The sequence below is a fragment of the Spea bombifrons genome, chromosome 1 (genome assembly GCF_027358695.1).
Source record: "Spea bombifrons isolate aSpeBom1 chromosome 1, aSpeBom1.2.pri, whole genome shotgun sequence".
NCBI lineage: Eukaryota > Metazoa > Chordata > Amphibia > Anura > Pelobatidae > Spea > Spea bombifrons.
This window is the reverse complement of record NC_071087.1, coordinates 105,962,674-105,990,501: the sequence shown is the minus strand read 5'-3', so window position 1 is coordinate 105,990,501 and position 27,828 is coordinate 105,962,674. Positions and strand designations below refer to the sequence as shown.

Genomic DNA, 27,828 nt, shown 5'->3' with positions numbered 1-27,828 from the left:
AAACCACTCCTAAGAGGCAGAACCCCTAAGTGAACACTGGAGAGCTCCTCTTAACGTTCCTCACCAGTTTCAAAGTAGTTTTGAAAACACTACAAGATACACATGAATCTCATGGGCTATAGAACTCTCTCCACAATCAGATGTATAAATATATAGTGTATAGCAAAGGAGAACTAAATCTTTATGTGTATATTTACAGATATTGAACATACTTGCAAAATATTTTTACACCAATACAGTTATTTATACAACATTTAGTGATACAAAATAGTATCAACTATTATAGTTCAACTTCATTTGGATATAGCATAACTTTTGGCAGTTTTCATTAACTATATTTCTACTCAAATGAAAAGCATTAGTATTTTAAATTTTAACGGTTTAAGTTATTTTTCTATGATGCAGGAAGTCTGGGTTGTTGTCCAGGAAAATAAGCTGAAAGTATTGGTGAGCTGCCTGATTTTGTTAAAGATGGTCTAGCTGGAACAGAAAGGAGAAACGGTGTTAGAAAACACAAAATACAATTCAGATAAGCATATAAAAATATTAAAACAAGTAGTTTCCAGTAATATCATTTGACTTAATAAAACATGAGGAATTTCCCTCTAAAATGTGGATTTGCACAGCCCCAGTAGTATGTGTAATATATTTACTTCTATAATTCTATTCTATAAATATATTTACCTCAAGTTACTACCATAGTTATATACATAAAACTCAATTGTGTAAACTTGTTAAAAAGGAACACACCAAGTACTGCAAAATAAACAATATTAATGTTGCATCTTCTTAGATTCCAATGTCCATATTTGACAGGAAAAAAAAAAAAGATGCAATAGTTCAAAACTGATGTTTCCATTATAAGCAATCCTGGTACAAAGACTGAAAAGGTTGTCTTAACACATGAGCCTGTTGGGTTATCCACTGAATGCTATAGTTAAGAGAACAAACTTTACAGGAAACAAAAAAAATCAAAATACATGCACATTAACTTGAAGTGCGATTCTTTTTTTACTGGGGGAAACACAGCAGCATGCGTTTGGATTTTGTCATGGACAGCCAACAATATAACAAGGCAATAGACCTCAAGACACAAGCGAATGTGCAGTTGAGCAGACAGAGCATTTAACACAAGAAGAAAAAGAAAAAAAAAAAAGAAAGACGGGAATGAATGCATACACAAATACAGCGCTAGTAAAGCACACAGTTTGAAACGGCACTTATTTTAGTGGAAGGGCTTCTATAAGAATCATCAATGGAAAACAAGGACATTTCTAAGTAACTCCAAACTTTTGAATGGCAGTGTATGCACATAAAATTTACCTGCGGTTGATGCAGTTCCATTTTTCCTTTGTCCTCTGACTGGAACATTGCCATTGTTCTTCAGATATTTAATATCTAATCCAACTGGATCACTGAGATACAAAGAAATAATGCAGTATTATACCATAATAATAAACCTGTATTATAGGACCATAATTTAATAGAACTGTCAATGTAGAAATTGTCTGTCATGCTGGGTGGGGCTTAATGTAAGGTTCAATTAGAAAAAGAAAAAAAAAGTGAAGTACTCTTGGCATGTTGTGATAGATTATCTAAACAAAATCCTTTTCTTTGTTTTTCACATTCATGGCACGATGTTCTCCAGTAAGTAAATATGGCTCTCTTTTCATAAACCAAACTGTGTACACAATCTTGAAAGAAAGTGAAACATTTACACAGGTTAGTGTCTGGAACTTGCATTAAATAAGCGACAAGTATTTTTAGTATGCGCCCTCCCGTCCTTCCATTTGGGCTATTCAACATAACCATTTAAGACAAAAATATTTCAAAACAAAGAATCCAATGATGTTAACCAAGTTAACAAGGAACATCATCATCATCAAGAAGTTACGACAGGAGTACATTAGTGAGTGGTTTATGGTACAAAACTTACAAAATGACCCCAACAAATAATGGAAATAAGTCTGAAAATAAGTTTAGATTGAATATTAATATGCTAAAAAATATAAACACAAAACAAAGTATGCAACATCTAGTCATCAGTTTGATTAAACGTACTGTTAACACTTAACGCAAAGCGTGCTTATGAAAAAAAGGCCTTTGGTCGAGACAGAATCAGGATTTCCGCTTGCTTTTACACGCTGAGCAATTTAGGCTCGTTAAATCTTTTATTCTGACACCGTTTCAACGTTTTGCTATTAATCAACTGAAAAAAAGGTTAATTTCAAGAGTCCTCTAACACGCTTGTGCTTTAAGCAAATCCTTACCTTTTGCAGTACCCATTCTCGTTGCCTTTTGCATGACTTTTGCCCCCCCCCCCATCTGTTTTATTCCATATCAGCTACTGCGTTCCATTACACTCAGTGTGAACATTGACCCTGTTCCCTAAATCATAACTTTAAAATGCAGGTGTGTCAGACACTCTTTATATTGCATACAACTGTAATGCTAATGTCAAAGTAGCTCGAATAACAGATTCATTTCCGATGTCAGGATGGAGATTACACTTTTCCTGAATACAATGAAGGAATCCAAACAGAATTATATTTTTTCAGATCTGAAGCTTCATTTTTAATGAGTTCGCAAATACAGCGTCTCAAACATTAGTACTAAGCCTTTGGTCACTTGGGGTAAGAGGTGTCATAAAATAAAACATGAGGGAAATAAAGTGTTTTTGATATTGTGCTAGAAATCCACCACTATGTGGAAAAAAAAAAGTCTATTCAGGTACGTCCATACATACCTTGAGGTAGGAGGGATTATGGGAGTAGACGTTGAAGGAACGGGTCGTAAATCACCAGGAGCTGAATCAGAAGGTGAGCTAATATTAAACCGAACCTATGGAATGAAATACAGAATATTCAAAATTAGAGTCAAAAAGTACACAGAACACTAAGTAAACACAGAAAAAATACATTTAGAATAAATGAAAGATACAACTACCCGTGTTTCTAAATTACGAGTACCATACAGAAATGCCCATATCCAATACACCGTAAGTGCATAACGTGAGAGCAATAAAAATAGTGGTTTTTGCATGCTGCTGCTGCTACTTCACACACCAACAGGTAAGTAACCAATATCCATTTAGCAGAATTCCCATACACATATATTCTTGTGTACCCGAACCCTACTTGGTGAATATCTTTAATGCTAGTTTGTCAGGCTGAACTGTGATAATGTAGAGACATGCCAGTGATGTGAATAAATAGATGGAAAGTGCCTGCCTGAGGGCCATGTCTTGAGCCAACAGGGTCTGTAGCTGGTGTGCTCATTCGTGAAGCTGGCGTAAAACTGTTTGCATAGTATTTAGGAAGAGCAGCGCCAATTGGTTGCATTATAGTAGAGGCAAGGTAGGGTTCATTACCAATTTGAAACTGGGGCTGAAAAAATAAAATAAAAACACACACGCTCATGAGGAGGGGGAAATGTTTGTGACAATATATGAAAAATGTGAAAAAGCATAGACACAAAAGTACACAGAACATTTATGGAAGGACTGTAGACCTTTTCAAATGAAGCAGTGGCCATAGGCTGAAATATTTAGTGTGTCAGTCTTATTTTTTTTTTAATGCAATTAAATTTAGACAAGCTAAATTAAATTAGGATGAGTTGTGCCGATATTATCAAGTGTCCATAAAACAGGAACAATGCTATGAAATACAATAAAAAGGTACATTTCCATTAGGCATATTTCGTGCCTTATACTATGTACTAAGAGACCTTTATACAGATTAGAGTACACATAACATCTTTGTTAAGGGTATATGCATATACTCACATTTTCATTATAAATGTACGTCTAAAACAGAGAATTAGTAGCCGATCTTTGTGTTTTTTTTAAGCAACACATTGGTGTGTGTTTATAGCCATGCGGGAGAAATAATTCTTATTTCGTTGCAACAGTGAACAGGTAAAGCACAGCTCTGGAAAAATATACTCAGACTACTAATGATAATAAACCTCCCTGCATTCTCCATCTGAGTTGCACCAGATGGTCTACATGCAAGTCAAGATCCTATTGCAATGTATTTCTTCATACATCCTTTCCCAATACGAGTTCACAGTTTAGTCTTTCACAGGCTTTTTTCCTTCATAGAACCCGTGGGATAAATTTTCTGCTTTACAACACCTGTCCATATCATCTTAAAGAGTGTTTTTTCCACACTGTATATTACCATCAAATTTAGTTTACCACCATCTGTTGCACACCTTAAAAACTCTACAAAAACGTGTCTAATACACATCAGGGAGACATTTGATGGCAAGTGTTCCTTTACTTGGATTGCCCTCAAAGAATTATATCATTAACTTAATAAAGTGGACTAAAAAATCCCAAACTGCAAGTCATCTCATTGCAGAATACATTTTATTGCATATGACTAAAGTGTAGCTACTTGTGATGACCAAAATAGCTTATCAAACTGTAAAACAGAAACTTATACAATCTTAAAGATTTTTTTTTATATGTGCATTATATGCATTCTCTGTCGTATCAAATTGTTTTATTCAATATACTAATCATAGCAACTTATAAACCGATACATATACATATGTATCTGCGACAGATTACAACATATGGGTTAGAGTCCCATAGTAGTGTCTTGTAACTTAAAATTGGTAATAAGGGCAGTGAACTTGCGTTCTAGCTTTAGAGCCACACATGCTTACTGGGAGTGTCTGGGCAATGTACTATTGTACACGCTGTCCTGTAACTAATAGGACAATTTTTTCCAATCTCATATCACACTGCTTAAAAATGTGTTGATCAAAATATCTGACAACCTTCATTGTGAGAATGCTGTGCAGTCATGGCACTATTCATAATTTGGTTAAAAAAATTATGAAATTCCAAAAGTTACAAATCAGGCTTCATTTGACGGCTCGTAAGGTGTTTTGAGGTTAGTTTTGTGTATGTTATGCAATATAGCAAAAGCCTCTTATAATCAGCTCACTGACTTGAGCAATCTAAAAAGTGCACTTTTCTTGATTGGAGAGGTCATTGATCCCAACATTAAAAACCACACTAATTAGAAAACGCTTAGTCAATGTGACTTTGGAGCTGATATTTCAAGAGCAATGACACAATTTAAGGCCAATAGATGTTAAATTTGTTCAGGGATTTCATCAAGATGCAAGATTAATCACTAGAACCTTTAGTCTAAGTGACCTATATAACCTCCATTATATAATAAGAGGTGTGTGTGCGTATAATATAGATTATCTATATCATAAAAGAGCGCTTGTGGGACTACAAAGTTACATTTTTAACCAGCTTTCAAAAGGAGTTGATGAGTGCAAGAATTTACCAACAAATACACACTTCTGCAAACATTTACATCCTTTAGATCTGTGGTGTACTTTAATAGCTTTCTCTGTTGTCAGAAATCTTAAGTTTAACAAGGCTAAATGTAGAATAATGCATGTAGGAAAAAAATCCAAAGACTAAATTCGTAACAAACAAGCACAGGTGTAACCTTCTATGGGTCAAGAGGGGCTCGGTTGGTGGGACCCTAATTACAGGTTCTGATAAGGAAAAAGAGTGATTTGGGTGTAATTTCAAAAGAAGAGATGTTAAGGCAGCGTAGAGAAGTCACTAGCGAGGCCTCATTTAGAATACCATGGCCATAGCTTCATAGTGAAATGAATAATTCAATACTACAAAATGCAAAAGCTCACTCAAATATTACATGGTCTCACCATCATCTCAGGAGATATTTAGAAACGGGGAGGCGAAACGTTACAAGAAACTTGTATGTCCAAGAAAGTAGGGTAGACTGCTGGATAATGTGAGAAAATTCAGCATTACAGAAAATGTTCGTAAACGGCTAGAATATATATCCAGTGGAAATAGTACAGGAAAATGAACATTGGACGGAAGAAACAAAAACACGAATGTGCACAATATGAAAGTCTTAGTTCATTCGTCCCATTGCTGGGGCCGCCGTTTTAACTACACTAAGAGGAGGAGAATCTCGCTATTTTGCCTGCACTAAGAGGAGCGACATTGAGTGAGCCGATTGTTTGTCCAATCAGCTCACTCCTGTCACATCATGCTGAGGGCTTGTCCAATGGCTCTGCTGCATGTACTAATAAAAAGAGTCTATATAAGAGCAAAGCAGGTAGGAATCCATTCATTTCAATGTGGCTGCTTTAGGTGACACTGCTGTGCTGCATCTGAGCATTTTACAGAGCGAGATTCTTCTGCGTGAGACTTAGTGAGCCTCAGCCCGCCTTTTCTCAGTGTCTAAGACTATTAATTTAACCTGTCCACTACTATCCTTAACCCTGTAACCCCTCTAAGCTTATTTTGACATGTATTGCTAGAATGGTCTACAAAGAAACAGGATGTTCAGACTTCCTTCTTTGCTGATTGCTTCTTTTTTTCTATTGTCTTGTAACATGTCCCATTATGTAGAAGCTTTATTAGGCAGCTTTTTATTTCTTATTCAGATTCCTTCAAGTGTATGAAATACCATACATCAGGAGAATAAAAGCTAAGCAGATTAGCACAATCAAATGAAACACAAAGTGGAAGAGAACACAAAGCCATAAAAATCCATTTATGATAAAAGAAATTCAACAGAATATTGCAATTGAAGAATTTGGCTGACTGATACTTGACACCTTTGAACAATAGAAAAGATTTTTTTGAAAGATGCTTTTATCCAAAGGTAAAAAAAAAAAAAAAAAAAAAAAAAATTCTTACCTGGTTATTTTGCATGACTCCCAGATTTGAAGCTGTGTTGATGGCCTTAACCGAACCAGGCATTTCATATTCTGTCTGCACCCCTTGCAAAGATGCAATTTTGTTTTCATTCAGCTGCTTGTTAAGCCAGGAAATTACTATAGGAAATTAAACATTAACAGGATACATTTTTCATTAACATTAAAATTTTGTACATCTGCCTGACAAACCGAGCATTGGAAATAAAATAACTTATTTCACTGCACATTAGTATGTCAGACGGGAAAATATCTTGGTAAAAAAAATAAATAAAATATACAAGTGGTTGACTCAGATCAGAGGAAAAAGAAAACTAGCCAGTGGTGGAAGCAATAAGTTCATTTTTCATGATAGCTACTGGCTCCTAACAACATCACTGGAGTAAGGACATGCATAATTTATAAAAGATTCTTATATCACATGTGCACAATTGAACATCACTGTGCATTCTAAAAAATACATTCTGTAGCAGGAGGACATATTAGATTCAGACTTCATTACTTGTGACCAATGTGATTCAGAAACAAAGGGAAACAAAATGATGTATATATATTTCTCATTGCTAACTCACAAACACGTAAAGGTCAGCATTCCAAAATGCATCTTACACAATCATAAACAAGCTGCTTTGCTCAGTTTACAACAAGGCTAGGAAGGCTGCAATGATGGAATACTTTCTCCAAGATCAATTAGGCAGCTTGATGGATTGTAAATACCAAGATAAAATGTCAAAGCAATGCAAAAAGGATGTGGTCTGATTTGTAAGCTACACAAGCAACAGTTTTACACTGGCATTGTATGGGGCAAATGCCTATTTACTTCTTTGCCAAGTGAAGTGTATCCATAGCATTATAAATAGATTAAACAATACACAACAAAATCATCCATGTACTGTTGCAGCACTGAAAGTTTATGGGTGGTTTTATTAGAATAAAAAATAAATGGCAAAACATTGAATATTTATTTCTATCTTGTCTCATTTAATGTTATGGCAAAAAAAAAAGTTACACTAACCATTTTCATTTGTTTTCAACAGTTGCTTGCTTTCTTCAAGTTTCTCAGTAGTGTTGTCCAGCTGTTCCTGCAACTTCAACACCTATGAAAATGCATTAGAATCAAATATATACATACTTATACGTTTATCTTTTGGGTGAAAGTAATAAGCCAAACTCCCTTACACACAAAGAAGCCTCCCCCCCTTTATTATACTATTTTTTTTGCACTGCTCGTTATCAGAGATCGGCACAACATGATCTTAGATCGCCTTGCGGATTTTCTGACCCTGGGACCTCTCATGTTACTAGATAAAGAACCCCTGATGAGGATATTAAGCGATATTAGGACATCACAGGGGTCCCTTTAAGTAGAATTAAATTTTATTTTAATAGAACATTCAAATGATCTTGCACACAAAGAGTTAACTAAAATCTAGATCTCTGGTGCCTTCATGGCTGCTGTTTGGCATGTCTGTCTATGAAAAGGGATTGCTCTCAATTGTCATCCCTTAGGGGATATTTCTCTCTCCTAATAAATGTATTAAAAAACTATTTAGAAAACCTTCGCTCCACTTTAATCTGAACGCGGAAAGAATGAATATAGATCCACGGAACTGAGCCATGGCCACCTGGTTTGGATGTTAAATACAAAATGTAAAAGACATACCTCATCCTCTTTTATCTTCAAAGTATGCTTCACATTAGACAGCTCAGACTTCTCTTTCTGTAATGCTTGATCTTTTTCCCCCAAAAGCTTTTCTTGTTGCATTGTGACTGTATTTTTAAGTTTTATTTTCTCCATTAGTTTCTTCATGTCGGTCTGCAGCTTTTTGATAATCTCATTAGCCTACAAAATTGTTTCAGTTGGTTAATATGCTACTGCTGTCACAAATTACGTACATCACAAACACAAAATATCAGTTACCTTGATTATTTCCTCAGAAAGGGACTTCACTGTAGCTTCGAGCTTTCCAGTCTGCAGCTGTTTTTGTTCCAAAGATTCCTCTAGCTTTTTCTGTGGGAGACAAAAAAAATATTTTAGCCATGTATTCCAGATCCCATTTCTGTTTTACAAAAGTTTTAGTTATTATAGGAATGCCAACCTTATGTTCCTGAGCACTTTCACAAGCATCTACACTTCGAATTACAACTTGTTCCTTATCTTTTACTTCTTGCTCTAACACAGCAGTTTTTGTCTTTAACTGATTTATCAGCTTCTCCTTTTCATGACATTCGGAATCCAGAGTAGCGTTCTCTCTTCGGAGGGATGTTACCTCTTGTTTTGTTCTATGGCATTCCTGTAAAAAAAAAAATTAAACAGAGAACCATTTCAAAAGACAAATATGGCCTAAAGAAGAAAACACAAAAACTGGTACTAAATGGAAACACTAGAGCTTGTTTCAAAGAGTTAATGTTCAACGAATTTTGTTATAAAAAAAAAAAAATGTGGTCCTCATTTCTCTGTCTTACCTGGGCGTTTATGGAGGAATTAAATTATGAAGTCACAAAACTATGTACTTTGGATGGGTCATTTCACAATTAAACTTAAAACGTAATTAAGAATACGTCCTTTTAGCACACGACAACTTATATTTTCAGGCTCTAAACAAAGCTAAAGTCATGAATTGGTGCATCAGTGAGTGTACACATTTGCAATTAAAAAAAAGACCAGTAATCAAATTATTTCTGTGCTTCACTTGGCATGATTTCATACCTCTTCCATTCCAGCAACTTTCCCTTTAAGTTCTCGTATGCATGACTCTGACTTATATTTCCTCTCTGTAAGGTCCTTATTGATTGCTTCCAATTCAGATACTCGAGCTTCCAAGTGCTGTATTGTTCTGCTGCTTGAGGTCTCCAACTCCTTTTTTTGTTGTTCATATTGAAGCTGGTATTGGGTTTGAATCTAGCAAATGAATAGCATGTTACAGTTCCTATTATATATACTGTTGGTAATAAACACACACACACACACACACACACACATATACACATATATATATATATACACACACACACACACATATATTTTATACACATACATACACAAAGACACATACAATCAAGCTTTTTTTAAAAGGATTTTTAGAATGTTATATGAGCAGTACATTAAACTACTGATAAGATGTTCCAATCTTTTTTAGGCAACGTGATAAGCAGCTACGTCTGTGGTTTCACAGAACTGTATGAAATGCTACTGAGATGTGATGGCCAATTAGTGAAAGTTAAGTGACACTAGCTTAATTTTCTCAACTACAAAGAGCTCCAGTGGACAGTTTAGATGGGGGATATATGACACGCAAGACTGAATAGATATATTTTGTTTTCACCTGTCTTGTATTTTCTCAGCATTGCCTTTTAAAGGTGGAATAAAACAAACGACACATTCATTTCAGCGAACCTGTAATGCTTTCTCCCTTTCTGCTGTGATTTCTTGCGTATGCCTGCTGGTTAATAAAGTAGTCTGAGACGTCCATTCATTTCGTAGCTTATCTAGTTCTTTACACTTTTCTGCCAAAGCCTAGGAATAAGAAACATGTAAATGTCAGCAAAAGTAATTAGGCTTTAAAAAGTGGGAGCATGTAAGCAAGCGTCTGTATATTAAAGAAACACACTCTGGCTGTACGAGAGATTTAAAATACGTAAATGTTCAAGCCAACAGTACTGACATTTCTAATGTCTGATCGTTGTCTACAATAGGCAGAACGCTATATATCTGGGCAAAAATCAGACAAAAACACAGCAGTTAAAATGTGTAGCACAAATAATTGATCTTCACAAGCAAAGGAAATAAATGGTCAGGATAATGAATATGAAAAGGAGTTTGGAGAATAGCACTAACTTCAACACTTTGACCTCTGGGTATATACTAAAACACTGGAATGGCCTATCACGTGCCATTATCCAGAAACTTAGCAGGAATGGAAATTTCACAGTATAATGTTAACACAAGCGTTATTTATGTGATACGTGCACAATAACATTAAGGGTAAACTAAAAAACACAAATAACTTTACCTGTTGTGTAAAAGCAAGTTTTTTTGAAAGATCCTCTTCAGACCGCTGCAACTTTTCTTTTAGTGTACAATTTTCTAACTACAAAAACAAAGACTTAAAATATGTAACAATGTAATCCCTTATTGTACGGTGTTACAACAATGGCTTAAAATTATGTAAAACCAAATACATTTAAATTATATAAAACATAGAATGGTATGTTTGAAAGGCAGTGGAATGTCATTTAAAAGTTGTATGGTGTGATTATAATAATGGAAAAATGATTTTAATAAGTGACAAATATTAGTAAATCTGAGTCTAAGAGCATATAAACCACAGTTTAGATGACATTTTAACTCTTGAGGCCCACAGAAAAGGAAGGTGCAATATTGAATATTATGTATAATATTGACATTCCCCACAAAATGCACATGACAGATTAAAAAATGCCTACACGAAGAGGGAAGTGCTGTGGATTTAGATATAAAAGTCATGAATCCCGCTTATCTTAAAAGTTTGCTACACTCGCATTCTACTTTCTATACAAAAAGGCCCATCTTTACTATCTCATCCTCAGCTCTATCTACATCTATTCCATCTTTGCTCTATATGCCAGGTCAATGAGACCCAATTCCTTTGATGACAGATGACCATTATCACCTCAACTTTCAGATGTTTACATAATTACTTATCACAAATGTGTGACCTACAACACTGTGTACACAATCTATGTACTCAACGCAAAAGAGTAAAAAATTGTATAAAACAATCTCATTGCTATATCATTTAAGTACATTTCATTAATTAGTAATTAAGAGAGCATAATGGGGGGGGGCTTTCCTAATACATATAAGGCCGCCAGTTTAGTTTGGAATTCTATAGACAGCCTACCATAAAAAGAAAGTTTTGCAAATTATACTATTAGAACTAACCTTTAGATTCTTCATGCAAGTGGCGAGATATTTCTTTACATCACTGTCATTTCCTGCTAAAAGTTTTAATGAAAGGTGAATGAGGTGCTTGAATGGGTTTGTTTCAATTATATTCAGGCTTGCAGGCATGCAGTCTGGCATACTTGTGGACGTTAACAGCTGCAGTAAAAACCTGTTAAAATAGAATAAGCATTAGAAATATAAATTGTGCAATTCTTTGCTCATTCATAATTTATGTTGGGAATTCTTGCGCAACATAAAAGCAGGTATTATTAGCTTGTTGACATAGAAACAGAAATACTATTAAAAGTGCCTTTTTGGGGGGCAGCATATTATGTATTTGTGGAGCAAATTTTAGAAGACACCTCTCATTAACTCTATGCCAACACCAGTGGTGGAACTACCGGGGTCGCGACTGCAACCGGGCCCTGGAGTTCTGCCAGTCACGGGGGCCCAAGGGGTGCCGAGGGGTTGCTGAAAACGACCGCTCGCCAACTCTTGGGCCCCCCTGACTGACAGAAATCCAGGATTCCTCTGCTCCCAGCTGCTGCCGCCGTCGCCGCCTGCCTCAGCGCTGCCCAGAGTGCAGTGTTGGGAGTGTGAGGCGTTTGTCTCGGGTGCCGGCGCTTCACGCTGAGCGCCGGCATATGACGTCATATGCCGGCGCTCAGCAGTGAATCGCCGGCACCCGAGACTAACGAATCACGCTCCCAACACAGGAGTTGACGGTAAGTGACCTACAAAGGGGGGTAGGGAGGGAGTGGGTAGATTGTGAGAAGGGGGGTTAGGGTAGATTGTGAGAAGGGGGATAGCGAGGGAGAGGGTAGATCGTGAGAAGGGAGGTTAGGGAGAGAGAGGGGAGATCGTGAGAAGGGGGGGTAGGGAGGGAGAGGGGAGATCGTGAGAAAGGGATAGATGGATTGGGGGGGGCCTTAACAGATTCTCTCACTGGGGCCCTGAGGTTTCTAGTTATGCCCCTGGCCAACACTATGTTGGCTTAGGGATAAAAAAAAAATACAGATATGGCCACCAGGTGCCTCTCCACTATGTCAGCCATACTGGGAATCTCCAGAAACCGGGACTGGCAGCATTCCATGTATAAACCCACAAACACTTGTGATTTTGCTAGTCCCCTTTAACTTTCAGCAATTTGGAGCGTTCAATTATTTTTCTGGGTGGAACTTTAAAGTCTAATTATCATCCATGTGATAAAGCCCACTTGTGACTGGTATAATACTGACCCTAGCCCTGGGAATATCAAGAAGCAACATAAATATAAACTATAAGCCAAGGGCAGCGTAACTAGGGATCTGAACAATATGTATCCAGGCTATTATTCCTATATCACCCTTGGAAGCAGTTGCAACAATCCATAGAAAATAAGAGAAGGTTAAACAGTGATGAAAAGTGTTGGAGGAACTGCAAATTGTAATATACGCCCTCCCTAATGTTAGCATAGCAACGTTGCCCTTTTTGCAGATGGGGTAGGCAAGTTTAGGAACAGTATGACATGAGCCATACGGGGATTTTTCAGGTTTGCCTTCATTTGGCATCAAAGTAATTTTTTAGACTGCTAAAAATCAGATGTATAGCTTTTATGTCACAGCAGCAGTAGGACCTTGCCAGAAATACCACAAGAGCCCAATGCTAGGTCACAGCAGGTATCAATGCCCTCTCTCTTCATGACATAAAGCCATGATGGGCGTCTGGGCTTAGATTGCAACAACCCAGGCTTATGGTTTTTGGGGCTGTATCATCATGAGCAGAGGCCCTAATACCTAATGGTGGATGTGAGGGTCTGGCGCTGCCTTCCATGGTGTTACAAACAGTGAAGACCAGCAGTGCATAGTTGTACTGTATTTCTCCCATAGAATTAATTTTAATATACACAAAGTACTGGCAAGATACTCCTATTTTATGCACTTTTTGCATAGTTACTGCGGTTATTAGCCACATGAATGCATCAAGTACGTTTTATGGCCTTAAAACAGAAGGGAAGTTGGGGATTCCACTAGTATATGACTTCAAATAAACATCATGCGCAAATGTCTGTCAGCCTCAGGCACAGAAATCTCTAAAAACGGCTTTAGAGAGGAAAAAAGAAAAAAAAAATTACCGTTATTTAATAATAAAGCCTATAGGATTGTATGCAGGCAAGTAATCCATTTCTTCTTTTTAGCCGAGGACAAATTAACGGTATGTTATCAGATCGCTACACAGCAAGTGTCATATTGTGTCTCCTACCAAATGTATCAACAACTCCTTTATAATCACACACAGATTTTATTTTTTTAGGTGTTAAAACATTAGTAGTGCAGTATTTCAGGGAGTTGCGACCCTGGGCAGAATTAAATAGGCTGGCAATGTTCTAGCTGATCGATGAATGATCCAGACAAGACCATAAAATCTTGTACTCTAGAGACGCTAAAGCACTTTTTTTCAAAATACCAATTTGTGCTGCACATTTTTTCAACTTAAAAATAAACATTTTCACCAACATACAAGGTACAAAAGGGGTAGTGACCACAGAGCTTGGCTCAGTGTGGAGCAGCAACAAATACTGTTATGACCCTAAATTACCAAAGACATAATAAATTATTTCAATTGCCTTGGAATTGTTGGACCATTTTGCACTCAAAAAAAACAAAAACAAACAAAAAAACACCTGTAATATTGAGTGCAATATTGTGTAGTGGGGGTTTCTCTACATTGACATATTACACTATTGTTTTCTCTATGTATTTTCTTTTAAACCCGAAAAGCATGTGCATTACAGAAGACTGTAAGGTTGTATTCCCTCTACATACACATATATATATATATATATATATAAAATTTTATTTTTTTACACCATTTGGTGGGGACTGTATAATTTTTTTTTATTTTTTTTTACATTTTCCCCAAAATACTGTGGTATTTAACACAAATTATCTATGTGTTTCTTTGTTTAAAAAAAGTATGTAAATATAATTACAAGGAATTAAAATGTACATTTTACAGGGGGAAAAAAAAAAAAAAAAAAAAAATTGGCAACCGGAAGGCAAAAATCTAGATTTTGATTTTAGGTCCAAGATTGGACAGTAAATCAAGAATTTTACTTCTATATTTGTATTAACATACTTGGCTATACCTCTGTTGGATGTCTGAGCTACATAAACCACACTTCTCACCTCCCACAAAGCCAAGGCCCCACAGTATTTTCAGGTATTTGTTAAGGAAGCCTTACCCATATGTTCTGCACACGCAACATATGCTGGGCAGTATCAAATTACTCAGTAATTAATCCTTTGAAACTATGAGAGACCAGGTTTTGCCACTGCAAAGCTGAATACACAAAAGATACCAGCAATAAGTAGAAAAAAACATGTAATCATGTGGATTAAATGATACCACTTTAGTAATACAACTGGTCAGCTTTAAAGGGGGGGTGCGACAGTTTATAGGATAAAACATATTGGTTAGGTTTCCAAATACATAAATGCCTAAAATAAAGTATTTAGTTTAACACAAAACTGCGTTATAGAGATGGTTACCAGCTTTGGGGCTGGTATCCAACTTAACCTCCACTCATGTATATAAAAACAAATTCTTGATTTGTGGGATCGCGTATCCACAATATTCGTAGCACATGAGAACTCCACAAGCACTAGGATAAAATAACCTGAAAATGCGTTAAATGTGGATTATGGAATATTGTAAGATTTTTTTCCCCTGTTATGTTCATTTTGATTAAACAAATGCAGTAATCATTAATAACTCAAGATGGTTTAGGATATAGTTGAATATGAAGAAAGAAATGGATACCTGGGAACAGTTTTGTCCTGCTCCGCAATACATTGCTCCAAGAGGTCTATGAATCTTTGTGGAAATGAAGAAAACTCGACTAAAAGTCCTTGCTGGTTTTTTAAGCTGTATATAGAGATAAAAAATTAAATAAATAAAAGCATGTAAAATAAAATACATTTACAAAATAGTTTACCAAGTTTCATAGAGTGTAAGATAAATTAGGACACCAACAGAACAAAAACAAACACTATACAAAATTTTATATTACATAGATTACACAGATACACTATTTGACCAAAGGTATGTGGGCACCCCTCCTAATTGTTTAGGTATTTCAGCCACGCCCATTGCTAACAGGTGTATAAAACCAAGCATGTAGACATGTGATCTCGATAGATAAACACTGACAGTAGAACGGGTTGTGCTGAAGAGCTTAAACGCAGCACTGTCATAGGATGCCATCTTTGACACAAGGCATGTCATAAAAATGTTGCCCTGCTAGATCTTCCCCTTTCTACTAGAACTGGCATTATTGCGAAGCATATAGGACTAATAACAGTTCAACCAAGAAGCAGTGTCCAACTCACGGAGCGGGGTTTCTGAGTGCTGAAGCACGTAGAGCAGGCATGTCCAAAGTCCGGCCCGCGGGCCAATTGCGGCCCGCGTTCCGGACTGATACGGCCCCCCAAGTGAGCCACGGGACTTGGCGTCATCAGCCGGCGCAGGGAGAAGGAAAGCGCGAGATTTGGGCTTTCCTTCGCCCTGTGCCGGCACACACAGCCACAAGAGCATATGATGAAGAAATTGTGTAGGGGAGGGTTAGATTTCAACCCTCGTCTACAGTTACTTTAAACAGGGTTCATGTTTGACTGTAGACAAGGGTTGAAATCTAACCCTCCCCTACACAATTTCTTCATCAGAGGCCCTTGCGGCTGTGTGTGCCGGCGCAGGGAGAAGGAAAGCCCAAATCTTGCGATCTCGGACGTCGCTAGATTTGGGCTTTCCTTCTCCCTGCGCCGGCACACACAGCCACAAGGGCATCTGATGAAGAAATTGTAGGCAGTGGCGGAACTACCGGGGTCGCGACTGCGACCGGGCCCTGGAGTTCTGCCAGTCAGGGGGGCCCAAGCGGTTGCTGAAAACGACCGCTCGGCACCTCTTGGGCCCCCCTGACTGACAGAAATCCAGGACTCCTCTGCTCGCCGCCGCCGCCTGCCTCTGCGCTGCCCAGAGTGCAGTGTTGGAAGCGTGAGGTGTTTGTCTCGCGTGCCGGCGCTTCACGCTGAGCGCCGGCACCCGAGACAAACGCCTCACGCTCCCAACACAGGAGTTGACGGTAAGTGACCTACAAAGGGGAGTAGGGAGGGAGTGGGTAGATCGTGAGAAGGGGGGGGAGAGGGTAGATCGTTAGAAGGGGGTAGGGAGGGAGAGGGGAGATTGTGAGAACGAGGGGTAGGGAGGGAGAGGGGAGATTGTGAGAAGGGGGGGTAGGGAGGGAGAGGGGAGATTGTGAGAAGGGAGGGTAGGGAGGGAGAGGGGAGATTGTGAGAAGGGAGGGTAGGGAGGGAGAGGGGAGATTGTGAGAAGGGAGGGTAGGGAGGGAGAGGGGAGATTGTGAGAAGGGAGGGTAGGGAGGGAGAGGGGAGATAGTGAGAAAGGGATAGATGTGGTATGCCGTTTTCAATAAACTGTGCATAAAATAGTTAATTTGCATTTAATTTTAATGGTTCAGAAAATGTCAGGCAAAATGGTCAGCCCTCGCACATGTTCACTTCATCAAATCTGGCACTCTTCGAAAAAAGTTTGGACATGCCTGACGTAGATGGTAAATATAGTCTATGCGCTGTAACATCACTCACTACAGAGTTCAAAAATGCCTCTGGAAGCAACATCAGGACACACACTGTGCATGGGGAGCCCATGGCCGAGCAGACATGCAAGCTGAAGATCACTATGTACAATACCAAGTGTTGGCAGGAATAAAGTGCACTGGACTCTAGAACAGTGGAAACATGTTCTGTGGGATTGATGAATCATGCTTCAAAGTATGAGACAAATCTGGGTTTGGTAGATGGCAGGTGAAAGCTACCTACCAGAAAGCATAGTAATGTATACTTCCAGAACCCAGCAAAAAGTACATAACAGGACAATACTGTTTCCAACAGAATGGAGAAACAGCTTCTTAAAGATAGATGAACAGAGGCAATGATATTTTATCACCATTACGAAGACACAGGAAGCTTTATATAAATATATACTGTATAATCCATAAAGTGTCTTTCATATACTTAAAATGATTTATGCCTGTCTCACAAATAATATAAAAATATATATTTTAGACAGCATGGAAATAATGTCCTTTCCCACAGTTTTTTGAAGTGCAAGTTTGGTTACTTTGCTATTTACTAGAAAAGAACAAGGTAAGTTTAATGTTAAAGTACTCAAAGAAGGAAAATGGATACCATAACATCATAATAAAATGTTAAATCAGAGTAAAATCATTACAAAATATAAAAAAAGTTAGCTGTATCAGTTACCAGTAAGGGGTCATGACTCATGAGTGGAGTTTTTCCAAATACTAAATAAGACACCCTGACATCTTACACCAATAAGAGTTTTCATTTACCTTTGAAAATCTTCCTCCCCTAGAGTCAGATTATATAAGAAAAATGGATCTGTATCATCAGACAGCCGTACAATTAGGTCCTATAACACAAGGTCAATAAAAAAAAAATATATATATATATATATTTGATCACATTCATGAAAAACATAATTGTGCTTGCAAAAATATCAAAGTTATAAACTTGGAAATTAAGTTTTAAGTAAAAACATAAGTTAAGCAAAATAAAGCATAAACAAAGTTTTGAATAGATTACATTCATCCATGTTTAACTGGATTAAGTAATACCATATTGGCTCGAATATAGGCTGCACCCGATTATAGGCCGCACCCTTAAAGTTTGGTGCTATTTTATAGAAAATACATATTTTTTAAAGAACAAATACACATTAGTGGAATGGTAAAACAGTATTTACATTTTTGGTATCTATCAGTTAGTCAGGATAGGTTACATACAAACAGAAAACCAATAGCCATTTTAAGGTCCCCCCCTTAATTCATAATGCTCCTTACTTATAGATATGCCCCTCTGCCCCCCAGATATGCTTTATAACCCTTGATATGCCACTCGGCCCCTAATATGCTTTATGCCCCCCCTAGAAATGCCCACCTGCCCCCCATATATGCTTTATGCCCCCTAGAAGTGCCACCCCCCCCAATTTACCAATGACCCCCCCCCCAGACTCCCTAGCGGGGCCGGCCAGTGGACATCTGTGCGATGCGTGCAGACAATCGCCGCTGCCGGCACTTCTATGGTGGAGCACCAGAAGGTTATGTCGCGCCGGTGCTCCACCATAGAAGCCAAGGCAGCGGAGGTTGTCTACGCACGTCGCGCAGATGTCCAGGGCTGCTGGAGGGGAGGATACAGGTGCACTATCCCTGGATCCTATCCCTGCTGCTTACCTGCGATACGAACTGCGCATCCCTGTGCTAAACCCCGAATATAGGCCACACCCCCACTTTAAAAACCTAAAGTGGTGGGGGTGGCCTATATTTTGGCCAATACGGTATTTCATCTGCAATTATATACAGTTAGAGAAGATTACTTAGCAAATAAACAACTCAGTTACCTGTGTAATTAAACCTTAAACTCAAATGTATTGTACAGAAGGGTGCCCATGACTCTCCAGGCACAAAAGTCATTTGATTATCCCCCCTCAAATTTAATACAATTCTTTGAATGCCAGTTACTGCATGTGAAGGCAGGCACCAGGTCACAGAGGAAACATTTTGAAAATCAATGCTCTATGAAGCCAAATCAACCCATTCCTACAACAATCTGCAAATTAATAACAAGACCTACCTTTTTATGTACGGGATTTGAAGTTGAATGAGTTTCAACAGTTAACCTCACATTGGCACGTCTGAAAGACAAATTTATTGAACATTCCGTTAAGCTGCGGTTCATACAACAGTTTAAGTTCATTCCTAAAATAATTCAGGGTAAGAAAAATAAATAAAAAGGAGGAGAGGGAGAAGAAACGTGATCACAAATTACTCATCAGTTCTTGAAAAAGAATCATCTGCTAAATCTAAGATACTGAATACTTGCCATTTTAGGTTAATACTTCTCTAGTGAATTCATATACTAAAATTTTTAAATACAATCATTATAATTGGAGCAGTCTAACATTCGCTTCCCAGCAACGATCTACAGATTCCATTGAACTTTTGGAGCCCTTAATTAGTAGCAGGTGAGACTCTAATTAACATGCAGTGGTCACATAAAAGTGGCATTTACCTGCTGGACCGCAAATTAAAGCAATAAAAAGGGAATATCAATTTTATGATCCAAAGTAATCCAGCTACAGAGTTTCAACACCGCCTAACCTGGCACTAGAAGAAAAGTTACTATTCCTGTATAAAGGAAAAAAAAAAAAAAGCATCTGGCAGAACTGGCAACGGATGGTGCACATAGAGGCAATAGTTCAGCATAACAGTTCTTTAAATGTCTTTTTGGTATAATCTTTTTTATTGATTTTACAGCAATAAATGCAAGAGATTATACAACAGCACGCGGGTCAGAAATAACAGTATCAAACTATAAATCCAATATGAAATTCCTATTATTTTCCCCTGACTCCACCAGTGGCAAATAGGATCATTGGAGAACCACGTCTCTGCTGTTTTCCCATTCGTAGATTACAGACCTCCTGCTGTACGCCATTGTGCATATGACTATGCATCTCATACAAACACAATTCAGCAACAAAGAAAGCAAACAATACAAAATTACGACTCCTAAACTTCCAAAGGAGACTGGCGGCTTTACATCAACGTACACAAATATTGAGCAGTTTTGAAGAATAAACCCCATGGTCTTGTTCAAAAGTATTTACAATGTAAACAATGAACTAAGAAACATATCTATAGATCATATAAATAACTGATTGTTATATGTATGTTAACTAGTTTTTATGATTATATGGATACCCAGAAGACAAGCAAGGGTGTCGACAAAAAAAAAAAAAAAAAAAATATATATATATATATATATATATATATATATATATATATATATATATATATATATATATATATATATGTGTGTGTGTGTGTGTGTGTGTGTGTGTGTGTGTGTGTGTGTGTTTCTGTTTCAGATTACTGTGGAACTATATATTTTATAATATGTAGTTGTGCTTGTGTTCTGGTAAACAATGGTAAACAATGACCTATAAAATGTTCATTATATGTATAGTTTATAATATGTTTATGGCTACATAAACACACATTCACAAACCACAGCAAGTGGGAAGATATGTTTTATTCTGCCTAATGCCTAAATGAGATTGGCTAGACCTGCTGGGATACAGGGGAGTAAGTATATACAACAGGGAGAACGCAATTCCATTTGTCCGTGTGAAACGGAGCATTCGGCACAAGCTCTTGGCGTTATAAACTGTCCCACGCTATAAAGCATATTTACTAAGCACTCGTACTTCACTGTTCATTATGAAGCGAGTCCAGCAAGGAGGTCTGAGCTGGCCCTGTATATAGTATAGTTCAATGCGTGAGGAGACTTTCAAGAACCTTAACTAGTTAGATTGTACACTAAACAGGGCCAGCCAAATAGAGTATATATTTATTTTAATTCTAAAAACTGCTGAAGGAGCTGCCCTTCTCCTCTGTGGTCTCAAATTTGTTGCCACTGATTGGCTGCTTGAAGCACTGCTACTGTAATCAATAGGAACACTTGCCACCGATATGCTCTCGTCTTCAACATACATCGAGCCAGCACTAGACATGATTTGAGGAATGTGTATCACATGCGCTCAACTAAACACATCTCCTGTACCGCGAATAGCTAGGGGGAGGAAGAAGGCAAATTTGTGTGTGTGTGGGGGGGGGGGGTCTGCAGAATCTGTCAGCATAGGTAAACTGACCATATTAAAACCAAACACAAACTGAATTACAATGTAAATAGCGACCCAAAAAAACCCAATATTACACAAATACTGCACAGGAGAGCAGTTTCCAAGCAAAACGAATGTGGTAGTTACAGTATGTGATATGAAGGTCATTCTTTCTGTAATGAAGAAGCATATGAATGTGTACACAGTGTTCAATGCAGTTAAACTTTATAGCAAAAAAGTTAACATATGAAATTCCATCTGCTTCCCTACCCTGAACAAAAACGCTATTTAAGTTCTTTTTGTTGAGAAGAAAAAGGGAAATCACTATCATGTACCATTCCCTTGGGTCCGTGAGAACATAAAATGTCGACAGCTCTTAGAGTGTAAAGTCAACTTCACAGGCATTGACTAAGACTAGAATCGCAAAGAAAATGGGAAAGAAATGAAGCAACGTATATAAATACTCCGCAGGGAAGGTCCATTAAATATTAGAAGTACATTAAGAGTAAAGCAGAATAAAGTTCCATAAAATGTAAAGGAATATACAAAAGGTATAATAAATATGAAGCAAGCTATGAGTTTCACCAGTGTCATGTTTTCTACATTTTATCAATTTTCGCTCTCTGTATACCAACGAAGAACTGATGACTGCAGATTTTTAAATGAATGCTACAAAAAAATAAAAAAAAATAAAAAACAAATAGAAAAAGTGACTGGCTTACACGGGATAACATTTAAATGGCCAAAGCCCCAAGGCCATTTGATACAGCTTCACATAAAAGGATACTGTACAAATTGAAATAGATAAACTTAAATACAGAGTCCAGAAAAAAATTGTTATCTTAGAAATGGCATCTTAGAGAGGATATGATAACACTGTATAAATACATAGAGGGACAATACTAACTGCTCTCTGATGACCTGTTCATTGACAAGACTGTACAAAAAAGAAGCCGCCTACTATTCAGAAGAGGGATGCAGGGACAGGTAATTACAATGAAGAGTTTGTGCTATCAAACTCAATTGATGACTTTAAATATGGGTTGCATGAGTTTTTAGCAGAGAGATATAAATGCCAAGACTTTTTGGAGTCATATTATTGCAATTTTGGAGGTAATGCTTTTGTTTTTTAATTGTTATGGATCGTACAGGCAGTACGATAATTCACCTAATACTCGTACAAGTAACGATATGCCGCTACATGAATACATTAAGAACTAAAACATAAATCTTAATATTTTAGAAAGCTTAGTTTTAATTGGATGCTGGTAATAAACATCACACGCACAAATATGTACACTGCTGTTATCCATAATTTCCCTTTAGTGTAGTAAGAGTATACCCTAACATGCTACATTGTATGTTAATTGTTTAACAAACTGTTTATCACTATTTATACGCTTGAGTTGAGCAGCAGCAAAAAATTTCATCCTCCATTTTTGTAACAAATCATTTTTAGTTTATATTATAATTTTTACTCTGGCTGGGGACAGTTCAGTAGGTCATTAGCCTGCATGCTCTCCAATGTATTTCCAGGGAGATCTCCACACCAACACAAAGTCCTCAGCATCTATTTAATATACTAGTGGCCATCAGGGACATGTTTTATAAAACATGATCCTGCATTGCAAGGTTATAAAGTGACCGTAAGTGATCTCAAACCAAAAGAAAAATACGGTTGAGCTTGAGTTTGGCAGCTGCCAGTTTTTTTTTTTTAGTTTTTTTTTTTAACTATGACTAAAGTTCACATTATTGATGCACCCGTACACATTGTCGTGTACATATTCTTAAAAAAACAACGTGGTGGAGAGCAAAATTGACATTCACTGTATAAAAATATTGAAACCCACCCCCCCCCCCCCCCCCCCCCCACACACACACACACACACACACACACACACACACACACACCAATCCCCTCTGCATGGGCATAGAATATGCGCCGGTTATTGCACATAAATCTCTAATTAAACAGAAGTCTAGTGGTGCATCACTGCATCTGGGCAAACATATTGGAAATGTCCAGGAACCAGCACCATCCAGTATAACTAGGGCGCTTTAACATAAACTCCCAATGATTTCTGTTATAGGGAAAGTCTCGTGGGCAGTCCTGCTAACTTCGCGGGACAAATGTCACTGTTGGAGGGGAAGTGGGCGGGGAGTGGTGCGTGCCACATAGCCCCTCCCACGACAGAGGGTTCCCAGGTATGTGGATAAAAGGCATCTGTCCGCCTAAGAAGATATTCCTTTAAAATACAGTGTAGCTGTCGTCAATTAAGTTATTTCAATGGACAAAATTGGCTTTTCTTTCAAAAATAAGTACATTCCTAAGTGACCCCAAACTTCTGAACGGTAGTGTACAATATACATTTTACCGATGTTCTGTGCAAAGGATATAGGATAACTCATGGCTTTTCCTATTACTTGAACACTACAGCACTAAGCTTGAACTTCTCTGCTTCACTACTGGAGGCATTAGATTGAAATGTAAATAACTTATTAAAAATGTATACGGTTAGCAAATTACATCTATAGAAAAATAAAAGACAAATCATGTCTGATGAGGTTATGTGCAAGCAATTTGTTAGTAACAAATTACGTATTAAAAAAAACCTATCACTTTAGGTGTTAGCAATCAAACTCCTATCATGCCAAGTCAGCCAGTACATGCTAAAACCTAGCTAGCTGCCCCCCTTGTCTATTGATGCTGCCAGCAGTATGTGGTCTACACATCACTTACAGCCACCCTGTACCAGGATGTACTGGCTGACTTGGCATGATAGGAGTGTGATTGCTGTGTGGGCAGTGTGGACGGCAGGGCTGGCTTTGGGGTGTGCAACCTGTGATCTATGCCTGTAATTTAGGGGGTTTTAAATATACCTTTTAATGACGTGTTTTTATGTGAATTCCAATTGATCTTTACCTGCAAAGCTGGGTTTTTGCGTTATTCTGTAGATCCATATCTATATATTTCCATACATTATTTATGTATACCTGCAAATACAGTGTTTGTATGTCTTATTCAGTTGATTAATACCTGCAATGCTGTTTCCATGTATTTATTTGATCTATACCTGCAATGCTACGTTTCATATACTATTGTATACCTGCAAATACAGGATTTGTATGTCTGATTCTGTTTATTTGATATATACCTTCAGTGCGGAGATCACAGGTGAATTTCAGTTGATCTATCCATACAAAGCTTGGTTTGTGCGTTAATGTGTTGATCTATACCTGCTATCGGCAACTAGGGCTAATAATATATATGGGCAGCAGGGGCAAAAACACTAAGGGGGGTATAAACGACAATGCAGTGTGAAAAATCCATCATGATGCAGACGTCTGTGAGGTGGATTGTGTCCTGCTGTTTGTGTGTTTTTGGTTATCAGTGTAGCAGAGCCTGTCCTGGTGGGTGTTCAGTTGTCAGTGTGGCAGAGCCTGTCCTAGGGTGTGTGTTTGGGTGTCAGTGTGTCAGAGTGTGTGTGTGTTTGGATGTGTGTGTAGAAGAGCCTGTCCTGATGTGTGTGTTCAGTTGTCAGTATGGCAGAGCCTGTCCTGGTGTGTGTGTGGGTGTCTGTGTGGCAGAGCCTGTCCTGGTGTGTGTGTGTGTTTGGATGTGGGTGTGGCAGAGCCTGTCCTGATGTGTGTGGGTGTCTGTGTGGCAGAGCCTATCCTGGTGTGTGTGTATGTTTGGTTGTCGGTGTCGCAGAGCCTGTCCTGGTGTGTGCGTCTGAGTGTTGGTGTGACAGAGCCTGTCCTGGTGTGTATGTGTGTGTGTATGTTTGGTTGGTTGGTTGTCGGTGTCGCAGAGCCTGTCCTGGCGTGTGTGTCTGAGTGTTGGTGTGACAGAGCCTGTGTTGGTGTGTGTGTTTGGTCATCTGTTCCTGGCACTTAACTTACAGTAGGAAATTTTTAATTTATATTTATCCAGAGATAAAATGCCCTCCTGAAGTTGTAGTGACTTCAGGGGGCAAAACGTTCAAGGCCCTGAAATCATTTAGTGGAAAAGTTATTTATTGTGTTATAATATTTATTTCAAGGATTAGTCACACTCAAGTTGTGGCTTCAGGCTTCCCATGTTGAATGATCAAGTATTATTTTAGCCCACTAACAAAAGTATAATTCCATAGCACATTACTTTTGGAAATTATGAATGCCCCCCCCAGTTTGACTTTGATATCTTGTGTGCCCCCCCCCCTATATATTGTTTCTAGAGTCGCCACTGCAAAGACTCATCAGGGATAAGCACAGACATCTGCAAACCCATGAATGCTTGTGCTTAAGGAGACCTTAAATTTAACTTCCCTAATTAAAATAATCTGTCCAACCAGAACAAATGCACATGGCTGTGACATGCCATACATTTAAAGCCCATGGGTTTGCGATTCCTTTATGTAAGATTGTGTTGTATTGAATTTCTAATTGTTCACCGTATAATGTGTCTATGGGAATACTACGCAAGGCTGCCAAGACCCATCCCTTTGCTTATACTGACATTCTATGCGGCTTAACAGGCACCTATATCAAAGACATGGAAAGGGTACAGCTGGGTGTAATGGAATAACACATAGGGACAGCATGTAATTAGGTTTCTCATGCCTGTGCGATCACTCGGGTGTGCAATTACAGACCTAGCAGTGTGACCAAAAAAATATATATATATACGATATATGTATATGTATGCATGTATGAAGCAGCCACCAAGTGAGCACCTGGATGGAATTTTATGCTAAATAAGCAAAACCACAGCCAACTAAAATCACTAATGCGAGAGCTATAAAAAAAAATATATATAAAGAATAAGGTCTAAGGTACATGCTATGAAAATGTTTGCGAGCATAGAAACAAAACAAAAACTTGAGCAAAGACGCCTACAGAAAATATACCGTGCCAGAGAAGAGTTACTTCAATGCAGAACACATTTCCATAAGAACTACAAGTAAACAGCGAGATAAGGTCAACCTGACAGCAGCGTTTTATTTTCTACCTTACACACAGGTGATTAAATCAGCCTTTTCTACGGTTTGACTCATCTGTCCTCAGGTAAGTAAATCCTTTTAATCTGCTACTTTTATTAGCAACCCTCTAGTGGAAAGAAAGAAGAAGAAAAAAAGAAAAAGAAAGAAAGATAAACCTTGAACTGACTGCTGAATAGTGAATGAGAGATTAACACACACACACATATATATATATATAAAATTTTATTTGATATAACGTGTTGCGAAACTACTCATTATTTATACACATCACTATCTAAAACTACTCTAAGGCATCAACTCCTAAACACCTGAAACAGAGTTCGACAACAGGCAAGAAACATTCTGATCTGCCCATTGCTCCTGATGTAAAGACCTTGGTCTGGTTTTAGATTCAGGAAATCTTTATGCCGACCCCATGCATGTTTAAATACCCTCTTTGCATCAGCATCTACCACTTCTATTGGGAAGCTGTTCCACTTATCTACCACGATCTCAATAAAGTAAAACTTTGATTCTCGTTCCGCTGATCACATAAAATACATCAGACAGATGCACTAGCATCTCATCTAAATCAAGGGGTTAATTGCATTGCCCCTGGTCTGTCTTTCAGTCCCTGCATGTGACAAGCTAATTCTATGTATCTCCATCTGATTAAACTGCCGGACCGCTGCCATCTGGGGATGAGACGGGTGACGAGCACAGGGCAGACGGGGTGGATTCTTACCTGTCCTCGCAGTCTCTGCACTTGATAACAACAGACAGCACTTTACAGAAGAGCTCCTCTGCCATACTGCAGCTCACGGTGCGACTCCTCGCCACACTTATTATTACATGTCCCGTTTGAAGTGAGCAGCACCGGGAGATGTATCGCGTCTCGGGCGAACGGACCCCAGCTGGGATAGGGAGGAGCTGGGAGTCGACCGGGCACCTGTTAATAAAAGTTAAAGGCAGGCCGCTGTAAGACGCTAATTGCACGGCACCGTGCTCTCTGTCTCCCTGGGAATAGGGCGGGCCGCAACCCCGCACTCCCTGACCCTCCCCGCCACGGCCGCGGCTCCCGTGGGGATTCCCGCCATCTTCCCGCCGCCCTGTTACCTGCCCCTAGCGTTGACTGTTGTCCCTGCTCCACCTTCCTTACCAGTAACAACTGGGATATGGCTAACCGAAGGGAGGCGAGGATAAATGCAAGGGCCCCTCAGGGCAGGTGTACGGATTAGGTGACTCGTTATTGCCCCGTGTAGTGATTACTTTTCAGCAGTGCCAATTACTTTCAAATTAAGAACGTTTCCATTTTTTTTTTCATTGACGCGACAGATTTTTTGGAGGTTAATTGTTGAATGGGGAGAATTAAATGTAAAAAGGCTGTTAGCTAAAGCAAGTGTAGCCATTCACCTAGCATGACATGGGGGTAGGATACAAGTACCACAGACA

General features: G+C 38.4%; 1 protein-coding gene across 2 annotated transcripts; it reads right to left on the bottom strand.

The window, feature by feature from the left end:
• On the bottom strand, window positions 1-27,535 carry LOC128497546 (spindle assembly abnormal protein 6 homolog). 2 transcript variants are annotated; one of them, XM_053467659.1, is made up of 17 exons: window positions 27,493-27,535; window positions 27,122-27,325; window positions 19,366-19,426; window positions 18,066-18,145; window positions 15,458-15,562; window positions 11,654-11,825; window positions 10,743-10,820; window positions 10,127-10,246; window positions 9,440-9,631; window positions 8,829-9,023; window positions 8,651-8,740; window positions 8,393-8,572; window positions 7,745-7,826; window positions 6,713-6,849; window positions 2,747-2,841; window positions 1,324-1,415; window positions 1-480 (listed from the first exon to the last, which is right to left on the bottom strand). In XM_053467659.1, the coding sequence occupies exons 2-17, from the start codon at window positions 27,184-27,186 to the stop codon at window positions 395-397; spliced, it is 1,830 nt and encodes a 609-aa protein (XP_053323634.1). In that variant the 5' UTR covers window positions 27,187-27,325; window positions 27,493-27,535; the 3' UTR covers window positions 1-394. The 2 variants fall into 2 exon arrangements, with proteins under 2 accessions (XP_053323634.1, XP_053323642.1); XM_053467667.1 differs by lacking the exons at window positions 1-480; window positions 1,324-1,415; window positions 2,747-2,841; window positions 27,493-27,535 and adding an exon at window positions 3,057-3,386 and having other exon boundaries at window positions 27,122-27,462.
• Window positions 27,536-27,828: the final 293 nt, after the last annotated feature.